General features: G+C 38.8%; 1 protein-coding gene across 1 annotated transcript; it reads left to right on the forward strand.

The window, feature by feature from the left end:
* Positions 1 to 12,213: 12,213 nt before the first annotated feature.
* LOC311579372 (olfactory receptor 1500-like) lies at positions 12,214 to 13,152 on the forward strand (the record flags this gene model as incomplete). The annotated part of the gene is made up of 1 exon (XM_084749869.1): positions 12,214 to 13,152. One exon carries the CDS (start codon positions 12,214 to 12,216, stop codon positions 13,150 to 13,152), a length of 939 nt encoding a protein of 312 aa, XP_084605995.1.
* Positions 13,153 to 15,719: the final 2,567 nt, after the last annotated feature.

Raw genomic sequence — 15,719 nt, forward strand, 5'->3', positions numbered from 1 at the left:
GACCATGGCAATTTGTATAAAAGAAAACATTTCATTGAGACTGGCTTACAGTTTCAGAGGTTTAGTGTACTACTTTCATGCAGGAAGCATGTTAGCCTGCTGGTAGACATGGTGATGGAGAAGGATCTGAGAGGTCTGCATCTGGATCTTCATGAAACAGAAACTGTCAGATACTAGGACTGAAATGAGATTCTGGAATATCAAAGCACATGTCCTGTGACACACTCCCTCCAATGAGCAACACTACTTTAAAAAGTCTGCACCTCCTTATGACTTTTCTCCTCCCTATTTTTCCAGTCATGTTCCGAATGATCTTTTCCTCTATCTCTACAGCCAAAAGAGATTTTTATGAGCTTCAATTAAAAAATAAAAGTGGGGTAGATGCAACACCACCTCCTGTAGATTCTGTGTGACAAGTTCCACAGACTGAAGTGGTAACTTCAAAGGAAAGAGGTCTCCTGGAACCGGTTGTGAAACTCTTGGTTGGAGAAAAATATTGAGCCGTAATTCTCATGGCAATTAATCTATTCTATTCCTCTTCTTATCTATGAGATATACCCTAGGCTGAGATTTTTAGTGAGACATTGGATAAGAGACCATCCCTTGAGATGGAGTCATTATCCATGACCTTATCTCTGAGAGAAACAGCATTTCACTTTCCCCCCCAAGATATATATTATTTTATTAATTTGTTCTTCTTACATCTCAATGGTTATCCCATCCCTTGTATCCTCCCATTCTTCCCTCCCTCCCATTTTCCCTTTATTCCCCTCCCCTACGACAGTTCCTGAGGGGGATTTCCTCCCCGTGTATATGCTCATAGGGTATCAAGTCTCTTCTTGGTAACCTGCTGGCCTTCCTCTGAGTGCCACCAGGTCTCCCCCTCCAGGGAAAATGGTGAAATATGAGGCAACAGAGTACATGAGAAAGTCATATCCACTCTCCACTCTACTGTGGAGAATGTTCTGTCCATTGGCTAGATCTGGATAGGGGTTTAAAGATTACAGCCTGTATTGTCCTTGGCTGGTGATTAGTTTGAGCGGGAACCCTGGGCCCAATTCTGCCTATCATAATGTTCTACTTGTAGGCTTCTAGGACCCTCTGGATCCTTCTACTTTGCAAATCTCTCATGCTTGTCTCATCTAGAGTCCCAATAGGATGTCCTCCCCTCTGTCTCAGTTTCCTGGTAAGTGAAGGCTTTCGTGGGACATGTCCCTTGGGCTAATATGCAGATATAAATGAGTATATACCATTTGAGTCTTTCTGCTTCTGGGTTAACTCACTCATTATGATCATTTCTAGCTCATGCCATTTATCCACAAATTTCGGGAATTCCTTGTTTTTAATAGCTGAGTAGTATTCCATAGTGTATATGTACCACAGTTTCTTTATCCATTTTTCTATTGATGGACATTTAGGATGTTTCCATGTTCTGGCTATTATGAATAAGGCTGCTATGAACATGGTTGAGCAAATGTTCTTGTTGTGTGCTGGAGCATCTTCTGGGTATATTCCAAGGAGTGGAATAGCTGAGTCTTCAGGAAACCCTATTCCCATTTTTCTGAGATAGCACCAGATAGATTTCCAAAGTGGTTGTACTAGTTTGCATTCCCACCAGCAATGAAGGAGTGTTCCTATCTCCCCACATCCTCGCCAGCATGTGGTGTCGCTTGAATTTTTTATCTTAGCCATTCTGATGGGTGTAAGATTGAATCTCAGAGTTGTTTTGATTTGCATTTCCCTGATGATTAAGGAGGTTGAGCATTTCTTTAAGTGTTTCTCAGCCATTTGGTATTCCACTGTTGAGAATTCTTTGTTTACTTCCAAGTCTCATTTCTCAATTGGGTTATTTGTTTGGTGGTGTTTAATTTCTTGAGTTCTATATATATTTTGGATATTAGACCTTTGTCAGGTGGAGGGTTGGTGAAGATCTTTTCCCATTCTGTAGGCTGTCGCTTTATTCTTGTGACAGTGTCTCCTGCCTTACAGAAGCTTCTCAGCCTCATGAAGTCCCATTTATTAATTGTTGACATTAAGGCCTGGGCCATTGGTATTCTGTTCAGGAAGTTGTCTCCAGTGTCAATATGTTCCAGGCTTTTGCCCACTTTTTCTTCTAAATGACTTAGTGTCTCTGGTTTTATGTTGAGGTCTTTAATCCACCTGGAATTGAGTTTTGTGCATGGTGACAAATATGGGTCCAGTTGCATTTATGTACACATAGACCTCCAGTTAGACCAGCACCATTTATTGAAGATGCTATCCCTTTTCCATTGATTGGATTTCTCTTCTTTGTCAAAAATCAAGTGACCATATGTGTGTGGGTTCATATCTGGGTCTTCGATTCGATTCCACTGAACAAGCAGCCTGTTGCTGTGCCAGGACCACGCTATTTTGATTACTATTGCTTTATAGTACAGTTTGAGATCAGCTATGGAGATTCCACTGGAGCACCTTTTATTTTACAAGATTGTTTTAGTTTCTGGGTTTTTTGTTTTTCCATATGAAGTTCAGAATTGAACTTTCAATGTCTTTAAAAAACTGTGTAGGAATTTTGATAGGGATTGCATTGAATCTGTAGATTGCTTTTGGTAGGATGGCCTTTTTTACTATATTTATTCTCCTGATCCATGAGCAAAGACGATCATTCCATCTTCTCATGTCACATTCAATCTCTTTCTTCAGATTTTTGAATTTTTTTCAAACAACTCCTTCACTTGCTTAGTTAGAGTAACTCCTAAATATTTTATATTGCTTGTGGCTAATGTGAAGGGTGAGGTTTTTCTAATTTCTTCCTCTGCAAGCTTATCATTTGTGTATAGGAAAACTACAGACTTTTTTGAGTTAATTTTGTATCCAGCCAATTTGCTGAAGCTGTTTATCAGCTGTAGGAGTTCTCTGGTGGAATTTTGAGGGTCACTTATGTAGACTATCATATCATCTGCAAATAGGGATAATTTGACTTCCTCCTTTCCCATTTGAATACCTTTGAACTCCTTTTGTTGTCTTATTGCTCTGGCTAGAACTTCAAGTATTATATTGAAGAGATATGGAGAGAGTGGGCAGCCTTGCCTTGTTCCTGATTTTAGAGGAATTTCCTTGAGTATCTCACCATTTAATTTGATTTTGGCTATTGGCTTCCTATATATAGCCTTTAATATGTTGAGGAAAGTGCCTTGTATTCCCGATCTCTCTAAAACTTTAAACATGAATGGGTGTTGGATTTTATCAAATTCTTTCTCTGCATTTAAAGAGATGATCAAGTGGTTTTTAATTTCAGTTTTTTTATATGGTGGATTACATTGATGGATTTCCATATATTAAACCATCCCTGCATGCCTGGGATGAAGCCTACTTGGTCAGGATGAATGATATCTTTGATGTGTTCTTGTATTCGTTTTGCAAGTATTTTATTTAGTATTTTTGCATCGATGTTCATTAGAGAAATTGGTCTGAAATTCTCTTTCTTAGTTGAGTCTTTGTGAGGTTTAGGTATCAATGAGACTATGGCCTCATAGAATGAATTTGGTAATGTTCCATCCCTTTCTATCTTTTGGAGTAGCTTGAAAATATTGGTATTAGCTCGCCCTTGAAGGTCTGGTAGAATTCTGCACTGAAACCATCTGGCCCTGGGCTTTTTTGGTGGGGAGACTATCAATGATTGCTTCACTTTCTGTAGGGGAAATGGGACTATTTAGCTTGTTTATCTGTTCTTCACTCAACTTTGGCAAGTGAAATTGATGAATAAAATTGTCCATTTCCCTTAGATTTTCAAATTTTGTGGCATATATGCCTTCAAAGTAGGATCTTATGATTCTTTGTATTTCTTCAGTGTCTGTTGTTATGTCTCTCTTTGCATTCCTGATTTTGTTGATTTCATACTGTCTCTCTGCCTTTTAGTTTGTTTGGTTAATGGTCTGTCTATCTTGTTGATTTTCTCAAAGAACCAGCTCTTGGTTTTGTAGATTCTTTGGATTGATTTCTTAGATTCTAATTTGTTATTTTCACCCCTGAGTTTGATTATTTCCAGATGTCTACACCTTTTGGGTGTTTCTGCTTCTTTTTTTTCTAGGGCTTCCAGTTGTGTCGTTAAGGTGCTTATGTGTGATGCTTCCAATTTCTTTTTAAAGGCACTTAGTGCTATGAATTTTCCTCTTAGCACTGCTTTCAATGTGTCCCACAAATTTGGGTATGTTGTTCCTTCATTTTCATTGAATTTAAGAAACTCCTTGATTTCTTTATTTCTTCCCTGACCCAGGTGTCATTTAGCAGAGAGTTGTTTAGTTTCCACATATGTGTAGGCTTTTTGTTATTTCTGTTTTGTTGAATTGCAGCCTAAGCCCATGATGATCTGATAGGATACAAGCTATTATTTCAATCCTCTTGTATCTGTTGAGGCTTTCTTTGTGAACTACGATGTGATCAATTTTGGAGAAGGTTCCCTGGGGTACAGAGAAAAAGGTATATTCTTTCTTATTTGGGTGAATGGTTCTATAGATATCTGTTAGATCCATTTGACCCATGGCATTGTTTAATGATGTTATTTCTCGGCTTAGTTTCTGTTTCAATGACTTGTCCTTCAGTGAGAGTGGGGTGTTGAAGTCTCCCACTATTATTGTGTGGGGATTGATGTGTGGTTTAAGCCTTTTTAGCAGATCTTTTACAAATGTGGGTGCTGTTGTATTGGGAGCATAGATGTTCAGAATTGTGATGTCATCTTGGTTGACTTTAACTTTGATGAGTATGAAGTGTCCGGCCTCATCCCTTTTGATTAATTTTGGTTGAAAGTCTATTTTGTTCGATATTAAAATGGCTACACCTGCTTGCTTCTTGTGACCATTTGATTGGAATATTTTTTCCAAACTTTTATCCTGAGGTAATGCCTATCATTATGGGTGAGATGTGTTTCTTGAATGCAGAAGAATATTGGATCCTTTTTATGCACCCATTCAGTTAGTCTGTGTCCTTTTATTGTAGAATTGAGACCATTGATGTTGAGAGATATTAATAACCAGTTACTGTTAAGAGTGTTAATTTTGATGTTGGTTCCAGTCGAGCATTTGTGTAGTTGTGTTTTTGCCATGGTATAGTTATCTATTTCCTGAGTAGTTTTGGTTGTAGCTTGACCCTTTTGGATGGAGTTTTCCTTCTAGTACCTTCTGTAAAGCTGGATTTGTGGATAGGTACTGTTTGAATTTGTTTTTGTCATGGAATATTTTGTTTTCTCCATAAATGTTTATTGATAGTTTTGCTGGGTAAAGTAGTCTGGCCTGGCATCTGTTGTCTCTTAGGTTTGCAGGATCTCTGTCCAGGCCCTTCTGGCTCTGATGGTCTCTGCTGAGAAGGCGAGTATAATTCTGATAGGTTTGCCATTAAATGTTATTTGGCCCTTTTCCCTTGCAGCTTTTAATATTTTTTCTTTGTTCTGTATGTTTTGTGTTTTGTTTATTATGTGACGGGCAATTTTTCTTTTCTGGTCAATTCTATTTGGTGTTCTGTATGCCTCTTGTATGTTTATAGGCATCTCTTTCTTTAGATTGGGGAAATTTTCTTCTATGATTTTGTTGAGAATAGTTTCTGGGCCTTGGAGTCTGATATCTTCTCTTTCTTCAATGCCTATTATCCTCAGATTTCTTCTTTTCATGGTGTCCTTAATTTCTTGGATGTTTTGTGTCAGGAGTTTTCCATATTTGGCATTTTCTTTAATGGTTGCTTCAAGATCTGTGACTGTATCCTCTAGACCTCAGATTCGTTCTTCCATCTCTTGGATTCTGTTAGAAAAGCTCAGCACTGTGTCATTCGCCTTCTTCTCTGAGGCCTCACATTTTCGTTTTTCTTCTGTCTGTGTCTTTATCATTGAATCCATTTTCATTTTCATATTTTGAACAGATTTTTTTTATTGTTTTCATCTGGTTGTTTACATTTTCCTGAAAATTTTCCAGTTCCACTCTATGTGCTTCTTTTATGTCTCTCACCTGCTTGGCTGCGTCTTCCTGCATCTGATTTTGAATTTTATTTGTTTCCTCCGTTATCATCCTCATTACCAAGGATTTGAGGTCATTTTCTTGTGTTTCCATTGTATTTGAGTTCTCCGGGTTGTTTTCGTTGTGATAGCTGGAAAGTGGAGACGCCATATTGTTTTGGGGTTTTTTACATATGCTTTTATGCTGTACTTTAGACACCTTGCCATCTCTGTTTTTGTTGGGTAACTTCCAGAGTTGGGTAGAGGGAGTCTGATGATAGATTCACTTGTTTTCTCACGATTTCCGTAGGCTGTAAGCCCTGATACTTCACTGGTGTGGATGTCAGGAGGTTAGCCCTGTTGTTTTGGGCTCTCACAGCCAGTGATCCTCAGCTCCCCTTTGCTGTGCATCCTGCAATTGTTCTGGGTCTCTGAATGAGCGTTGGATAAGGCCAAGGTATCCACAGCCTTTTGGGTTCCCTGCTAAGTCCAGCCAGGGATACTGGGCCTGAACCACGTGTCGAGCTCAGCTAATTTCTCAGGGCCTGAACCGTATGCCACAGCAGGAGAACTGCAACTGCGCTGAGCAAGCACCTAGGGTGGTACTGAGCACTCTGCCCAGCTTCCGTCACAGCAGGGAAACTGTGACTGCACTGAGCAAGTGCCTAGTGTGGAACTGAGCGCTCTGCCCTGCTTGCGTCACAGCAGGAAAACTGCGGCTGCACTGAGCTGGAGCCTAGGGTGGAAGTGAGCACTCTGCCCAGCCTGTGTCACAGCAGGGGAGCTGTTCCTCGGGTAGAATTGCTTGCTGAGCTGAACCAGCTTCTGCACGGCACAGCTCACTGAGCAAACCCACGACTCTGGGGCTGAACTGTCTGCTGAGTCCAGTTTGGGTCTCAAGGCACCACGCGACCCAAATCCTGTCCAGAGTCCCCTCTCCCGCAGCAACTCCCACCATCCACCACACCAATCACCTTCACTGGAAGGCTCTGAGCTGCAAACCTCAGCCACCGCCGCTGGTGCTGCTGGAGCCGCTGGAGCCGCTGGTGCCGCTGGTGACACTGCTATCTCTGCCGCTGCTGCTCTGATCCGAGAAAGTCCGCGCTCCTCCCGTGTGCAGGGGCAAGCAGGTCCTCTGCACCCTGATCACTCCGAATGGTGGAGCACTTCTGCTGCCGTGGTGTGCGGACCTTGGTGTTCCTGGCTCAGAAATCTGTGCAATTCCCTGAATTGTTCACTGGAGCTTTCAAACACGGTCTACACTGCTCACCGCCATCTTGGATCTCCCCTATAGTGCATTTTAGTAACTTCCACCCACGATTCTTACAGTTTCAGATACCTCCATTCAGTTGCAGTTTGACAATATGAAAGGTAAATTGCCAGAAATTAATAGTTCAAAGTTTTAAATGGCATGCTCTCCCATGTAGTATGATTAAATCAGTGTACTCTCCTTCTTCATCCTGAAAGAGATCTAAATAATCACTTCATCTAATATTCCCACATTTGATCTGCTCTTCTTATTAGGAGATGCTCTAGAAAAAAATGCCTTGAAATCAAAATTTTAAAAGAGTACTATAAAAGCCATTAGTTGAGCTAAAAATGAAGAAAATGTGCAGAAGTCAAGAGGATAAGAAATAAAAGAGGAGACATGCTATACACAGCATGAAAATTAGAAGAGTAAAAAAGAATGATGTGAACAACGGTTTCCCCTCAAATATATAATCTGTATAAAAAAGCCAGTTTCCTTAAATATGAAGCTTTTACAAGAACTTCAGTGATTTTTAAATAGCCCACCCTTAGTCTACTCCAAAATCAAAGATAGATTACACGTAACCCTGTTCGATTCCATAAACAGGCAAAGGGTAAGTGTCTGTCTGACTTTCTCTTCATTTCCAACTTCCCCCAATGTATATTCAGGAGTGATCAGTGGCCATCATCTACCCCCACCTCATAGCTTTGAAAGAATTGGTCTTAATGACCAAGCCCAGTGTATCTGGACCCAGCTGGCCTGACAAACAGATGCATCAACCAAGGACAATGCATGCAGAGTACCTAGATCCTCTGTTCAGATGTAGCTGATGGACATCTCATGTTCCATGTATATGGGGAGGGGGTAGAGGGGACTGCCTTTGACATGAACTCTGGTTCCTGTGATTTGATCACTGTACCTTGGCAGGGCATCCTTGTGGGCACACAGATGAAGGGAATGTAGGTTACCCTATGATACCCAATAGACTGTGATGAAATGGTTGGGGAGGAGCCCCCATCATCATACTAGGGGAGAGGAATAGGGTGGAAATGGGAGGGACTGGAAGATAAAAGCAAGGGAGATTAAATTTTGGATGTATTGTAAATAAATTATTAAAAAAGAGGATTGGTCCTAGATAAATACCAGGTAATTATACAGATTCTGATCTCCTCTGGGATGCAGAGCCCCTTGAGTCCAGAGTTGGCTAGAAAGGGACATAAAATGAGGTATTGACTGCAGAGGATGTTCTTTCCTGTGCTTATAATGAATAAAGATGACCAGGACCTGAAACAGGGACTTCAATACACCTTCCGTAATCCTATTTATGTTATCAGGAGGTACCTTACTATCCTTCAGACTGTAGTTCTTGCATTTCTAATTGTGTGACAGTATGACTGGCAGTTCTTAGGTGTGATATTATTCTTTGCTATTTTTATGCTTTGCAATACTTTAACATATTGTAGAAATTTCTTCCTTCACAGTTACATTAATAATTATTTTGGTAATGATGGGGTTTCTTATGATTACTTACTGAGAAATTCTTTTTCCTTTAACCATAATAACATCTCTTTAGGGTAGGGACAATGCTGGATATCTTAAGCCTGCCTTTAGAATGTCTTTCATTTTGGAAAATTAGTAAGCTTTGAAGAGATCTTCTATCCAAAAGAACTCAAAGATTTGTAATTTGAAGTAACATATGTACTTGCTTGTTACTACAACCCATGGGCCAGATTATTCACATCACCTGAGCATCCATTTATAAAATTGAATATGTGGTTCAAAACCAGAGTCAGTGTTTTCAGGGAATTCCTGGTGAGCTGAATATATATTAACTATTAGAACCTTTTCCATGGGACAGTCTTATCCCCAAGTTGGGTCAAAATTGTGAGTTTAACCATTGAAGAAGAAAAGTCCATTAGGTCAGGAACAGCAACTGTCACAAGTGATCTATGCTTTGGAATATCTTCACATAAGCCTACATAAAATATGCCCCCACTCAATCACAGAATACAAATAATTCTGGGAAATTTGTTGCATGACTTCCCTTATATTACTGTAGTTTTTCTGTTTCTTCTATGAACTGGAAGCTCATCACATTGTGAAAGGTTAGAGTTCCTTTATTCTAATATAATATTAACAACTAATTTAAATGTTTAAAATATGGTAAAACCCATTCATAGAAATATCTAGAGCTGAAAAAAGAAATATCTAGAGCTGTAATTTGAATAAAATTGCCTTCAAGATATAGACCATTTCCTATAAAAATTAGCTATCATGTTAGGCATCAAAGCTGATTGTAAACTCAAGGAAGGTATTAAATTAACTGATAACTTGATAAAATGTTAATTGTATTTATTTTCCTACATCATTATCAGCGGAAGCATATGTATTAGAACATAAAAGTATTGAGCCTTTAATATTATTAAGAAGAGTGTTGCAATTTACAGACCAGAATACTTTCTATAAATACCTAATTGTATCTGTGAAGATGATCACAGAGTTAAATTGTCATGTTAAGAGGTTAAGTTTACTGGCTTTATAGTCTGAGGAGATTGCAGAAGAGTAATTATTTGGATTTATCGTAATTTTTCCTGAAATTTTAGTCTATGTCTCAGGCTATAGCCCAGGCAGACAATCTTTATGAATACTGGATCATGTACAAACAGGAATTACCTTGCTGCAGGATGAGGGCAAGCATGGGTTTTCCTGCATGACGTTTGCCATCTGGCAATAGCTGTGATATGATCAGTGCTACAAGTAGCTCTGAAATGAGAATAAGTTGATGTGAGACAATGGAACAGGGCTTGGTATGTAGAGACACAAGGAAGTTTTAACTTACTTTAAGGCATGTCTTATTTTGGAAACATAAATGGGACAAGGCAGGCCACAGGGGAGAAGATGTAATAGGAAAGGAGCATATTGAATATTGAATATGAAATCATAAATGATGGAGTCCCAAACTTCCGTTTGAGGTATGGCATTTCTGAAGAGTAAAATGTGTGATCCACCTGAAGCCATATTGAGCAGTAGAGGGTAAGCAGGCAATGTTACTACATGTTACAGGAAGTTTGCTCTTAAGAGGAAGATGATCATTTGAGGAATGAATTATGAAAGAGTGAACTGTTTTTACATCTTAGAATGCCAATGTGGCTTAAACATACTGAAGGAAATAATGTTGAGACATGGAACAGGGCTTGGAATGAATGATGATTTCAGTCAAGTAATGATGGCATCCATTTCTAAGAATATGATTAGATGGTAATAAATGCCTGGATAAGAAGAGAATGAAGATGAGAAACTGTATGATGTGCTGTATTTGAGTACAAGGTAAGAAAAAAGAATGCAATAGACTCATATACTGGATTTTGAATTGATTTTTACTATGATGAGAAAGTAGAGAAATAGGAGAGAGAACATGTTTGGAGAGAGGAGTGAATTTGTTTTGAGATGCGTTGAGCTATATATGTCTGTGAAAAATGCAATTAGTCCACAGTGAGGTAGTTAACCCTGTAGGGTAGAGAGATAGCTCCATCTGACTTTGAAATGGTAATATAAGACATTAAAGTATATGTGGTTTTCTTGGAGCTCATATAGAATTATTAGGAATACATGTACAAAAATTCAAGAAAGTTCACAGAAATAATCTAGAGAATGGGGTAAACTACAATCGCCTAAAATAAACATAAAGGTAGGATAATAAAATTACAATACTCCGCAAACTGTGGCAACAGCCAAGGAAAAAATAGGCAGTAAAAACCTTGAACCCCTACCCGGACTAGCCGATGGACATTCTCCACTGTTGAGTGGAGAAGGAGATCTAACTTTCACACAAACTCTGGTGCCCCATATTTGAACATGTCCCTTGGACAGAGATGCCTGGTGGCACTCAGAGGAAAGATAAGAGGTCACCAAGGAGAGACTTGATACCGTATGAGCATATTCAGGGGGAGGAGGTCCCCCTCAGACACAGACTTAGGGGAGGGGAGGGGAGTAGGGGGGAAGCGGGAGGAAGGGAGGAATGGGAGGATACATGGGATGGGCTAACAACTGAGATGTAATATGTATAAATTAATAAAAATGTATTTAAAAAAAAGAAAAAAAGAAAGACATTAAAATAATGGTAATGTGGCAAAAAAATTACAATACTTTTTTTTAAATATAAGAAGCAATCACATGTGATTAGGCAGTACTACAGTGATAGAACGTGCTAAGGCAACATTAAGAAAATTCCTTCCTTCCTATAATGACTGAACATATTAGGATGTAGAGACTGCAATTACTTTGATGAGGGTAAGATTAATTACTGTAGGGCATGCAGCACACCGTGTGTGACATAGAGTCATATCCAGTATCACTAGACCATGGAGCTATAGTGGAGAAGGTAGTGTCAGGAGAGTATACAGAACTGGGTTTGCATGTTACCACATAACAAGGACAACTGAAGATATAAATAGACCTAGTTATTCCATGTCAGAAAAAGAAAGAATATAAAAATTAAAGAACTTCAAAAATAAAAATTCTTTTTTAAAAAAGTAAACAAATGAGACAAAATTGTACAATTGATCTATGATCTCATACAGGCTCAGATACTGAAAGTTTAACAAAATAGTAATTTTTGCTCATGGGCCTAGCCTTTAATGGCTAAGCCACTGAGAGGTTAAGATGTTTTTAGGTCTAGATAGATGTTTTAGGTTGATAGAGATGAGATATTAAAAATTTTAGACTCATTAAGATAGGAAATATTTTTTTATTCAAGGTTGCAAAAAAAAAGCGCTACATCACAGTGAATGTAACATTTATATAATTCCAGATTATTTTGTGGTTCTTCTTGGTGTATGTAGTTTATTTTATTTATGTGTAATAATATAAATATATATAAAAAGAAAATATAAAAATTGCAAAAAAGCCATTGTCAGGTATATATAGCAAGGTAGAGTTAAACATTCAATGAGAAAAATAAAAGAAGAAAATAGTATATTTTTCTTAAAGTCGTTGGAGGAAGATCATGACTGGAAACAACCAAACTTTGATCTCAGAGTTCATTCTTCTGGGCCTGCCCATCCCTTCAGAGTACCAGCTCCTGTTCTTTGTGCTGTTCCTGGCCATGTACATCACCACTGTCCTTGGGAACCTCCTAATCATCATCCTCATTCTCCTGGACTCCCATCTCCACACACCCATGTACTTCTTTCTCAGTAATTTGTCCTTCTCTGACCTCTGCTTTTCCTCTGTCACAATGCCCAAGTTGCTCCAGAACATGCAGAGCCAAGTTCCATCCATCGCCTATGAAGGCTGCCTGGCACAGCTATACTTCTTTATGGTTTTTGGAGACATGGAAAGCTTTCTTCTTATGGTCATGGCCTATGACCGCTATGTGGCCATCTGCTACCCTCTGCATTATACCAACATCATCCGCTCCAATGTCTGTGCTTCACTAGTGCTGGTATTGTGGATGCTGACCACATTACATGCCATGCTGCACATCCTGCTCATGGCTAGAGTGTCTTTTTGTGAGAAAAATGTGATTCCCCAATTTTTCTGTGACATATCTGCTCTCCTGAAGCTGGCCTGCTCAGACACTTATGTTAATGAGTTGATGATATTTATCATGGGAGGACTCATTGTTATTATGCCGTTCCTACTCATTGTTATGTCATATGCAAGGATTGTCTCCTCCATTCTCAAGGTTCCATCTACCCACGGCGTCCACAAGGTCTTCTCCACCTGTGGCTCCCACCTGTCTGTGGTGTCACTATTCTATGGGACAATTATTGGTCTCTACTTGTGTCCATCCACTAATAGCTCTACTGTGAAGGAGACTGTCATGGCCATGATGTACACAGTGGTGACTCCCATGCTGAACCCCTTCATCTACAGCCTGAGGAACAGGGACATAAAAGGGGCCCTAATAAGAGTTATCTGCAGTAAGAAAATCTCTTTGTAAAGGGAGCACTTGGTATTTTTTATATCTAATTTTATGTTAATATTTTATGTCAGATAGTTTCTGTAATCATAGGACCTTCATGACAGGCTATGGCACATAACTGTTCAATACATGAAAGAGAAGAGGGTTAATGGAGTAGTCAAAGTAGGAAAGATTATTTTCAATATTTGGTTACATCTTCCTTCTTGCCCTGCAAAAATGATCATGGAAATCCATATTTGAAGAGGTACTGTCTAATATGATCTTTATTCCTTGCATACTTACATTACTGCACAGTTTATAATTTTATACTGGTTTCTATTTTCCTTGATGTATCAGATAAAATAATTTAAACAAAGGATTTATAATGCTGGATGACAATGAATTCCTTTCACTACCTTGTTTCCTTCTAATATTTCCTACAGGTTCTCCCATAGTGGTTTTGAACTTTTTAATCATAGTTTTCCATATTCTTTTATTACCCATGTTATCTTTTCTGATTAGTCTTGACTTTGAACAAATTTTTTGGAATCATTGTGTATAGTTGTTATTTGTATAGTTTTTGTCTTAATTAGAAATTGATTAATAACCAGGGACCATTCAATTTACTTCTCTAAGATGAAGGAAAGAATCGAAAGCTAGAAGTTTGTAAGGCTTCCTGTATGTTCATATTTTACTTTGTGAAACATCCATTTATACTGGATGGCTTTCTTTTACCCTTGTGACAATTTCAAGAACCTAGAGAATGTTCTGAATCACAGAATGAGGAATGTGATGTTCAGTGACTTCCCATCTCACAGATAGGGGCAATAGGTGAGCATGTTTGAGATCCTAGGTCAATTTCCACTTTTGCCTAATTTCTGTAGAAAGAAAATTTTCTCCATTTTTATATTATTTCTATGGCATGAAATAACCTAGATTCATTTATTTCTTCATTTATACTTGGTACACAAACCCAGTCCTTTATACTCTGCTTCCCCAACTCTATGTGACTCTATCCTGTCTCTAGCATCTTTCATTGCCTGGAAAGCATCTCCACTTGATCCTCCTTCAATAGGAACAGACATACACTTTAAACTCTTCTGTTTCATACAGTCTTCTCTTTTTTTCCTTTAGCCTACTTCTTGAATTATGATGTCCTCTGCCACCTAGTGATATGCATAAGCACTTCTATGTACACACATACACACACACAAAACACACTACACTTGCTCACAAATATTTACAAAAGTAGATAATAGCTCTCAGAATTTTGCATTGTGCCTTGTGATGTATATTTTCTCATGCAGTTAAGGTAGCAAAGGCTGTGGTCATAGCTGAACTCTGAACTTAAATTGTCACAGTATAACAGATTTACCATGGAGAATACAGAAAATATGTAAATTCAATCCATTTTCTTCTCATGTGGAAAATAATGCTTTAAAGAGAGAAATAGATTCTATATTCAATAGCAATGTTATTAAGTATAAGAGCTATAGAAAGGTGAGGTTCTGCTGAGCAACATAAAGTACCACAGTGCACAAATGTAGCCTAGAACGAACACCTCTTTAAATATATTTTTAAAAAATTAACTGATACATAAAATAGTAAAAGATTTTAACATAATACAATGTTTTGTGTACCATATGTAATATAAAAAATGAACTGTGTCATAGTGAAAGTGTTTTAGAGAGAAGAGTAGGAGTGGGAACAAGAGAGGTTAACTTAAAAAAAACTGAACAAAACACAGATATCAAGCCAGGTATGATGGAGTATGCCTGTGATCCCAGCACTCATGAAGCTCAGGCAGATGCATCAGTATAAAGGTGAGATCAGCCTGAGAATCATAGTGAGACCCTGTGAGGTCAGCCTCACTTCACAGTGAGACCCTATGAGGCCAGCCTTACTGCACAATGAGACCATGTGAGGGCAGCCTCACTGAACAGTGAGACTCTGTGAGGTCAACCTGGGATACAATGATGTGAGGAAGCTTTCTGTTCAGATACCCTTGCTTGAGGATCGCAGAGTGGTCTTGCACTTAGTAGGGATTGAGTCACTGGGAGCATCTCCTCCACCTACAGACAAAGGCTCACATCTGCCATTCTTTTTTTTGAGTGAAAAAAAAAGTGTCACAATTGTGTTTCTTGGTTGGGAATTGTCTGGTATTGAAGCAAGACTTGGCTGGCAGTGACCTCAGTAATTGTGGGAACCCATGCCAAATTCTGCCATGTCAGAAATTCTGTGCTTAGGCTGTATGCTGTGACCTTTGAGTTGCTGACCTTTACCTCACCACGAGGTCTTATGTTCTAGGCTATCTTTGGACTATTTACCTTTGAAAGAAGTAGAGAAGTCTCAACTTGGAACCACCCAGAGGATCTAGGAAGTTCTTACAAGGAACTACTCAGAGAACTAGGAAGTTCTACAGAGAGTGATATAGGCTATTGTATTCTTGCCCGGGGGCTAGGGTGAATTGGATTAGAATAGACCCTATTGACCTTGCCCTATATATGTTCCTGCTAGTCAGCAATAAAGTGAATCTTGATCAGAAATTTCCTGACTTGATTTGTTATTTCTCATGTCTCTGTATCCTATTTTCAGTCCCCACTCTC

The sequence above is a fragment of the Acomys minous genome (assembly GCF_964271855.1).
Source record: "Acomys minous genome assembly, chromosome: 12".
Lineage (NCBI taxonomy): Eukaryota > Metazoa > Chordata > Mammalia > Rodentia > Muridae > Acomys > Acomys minous.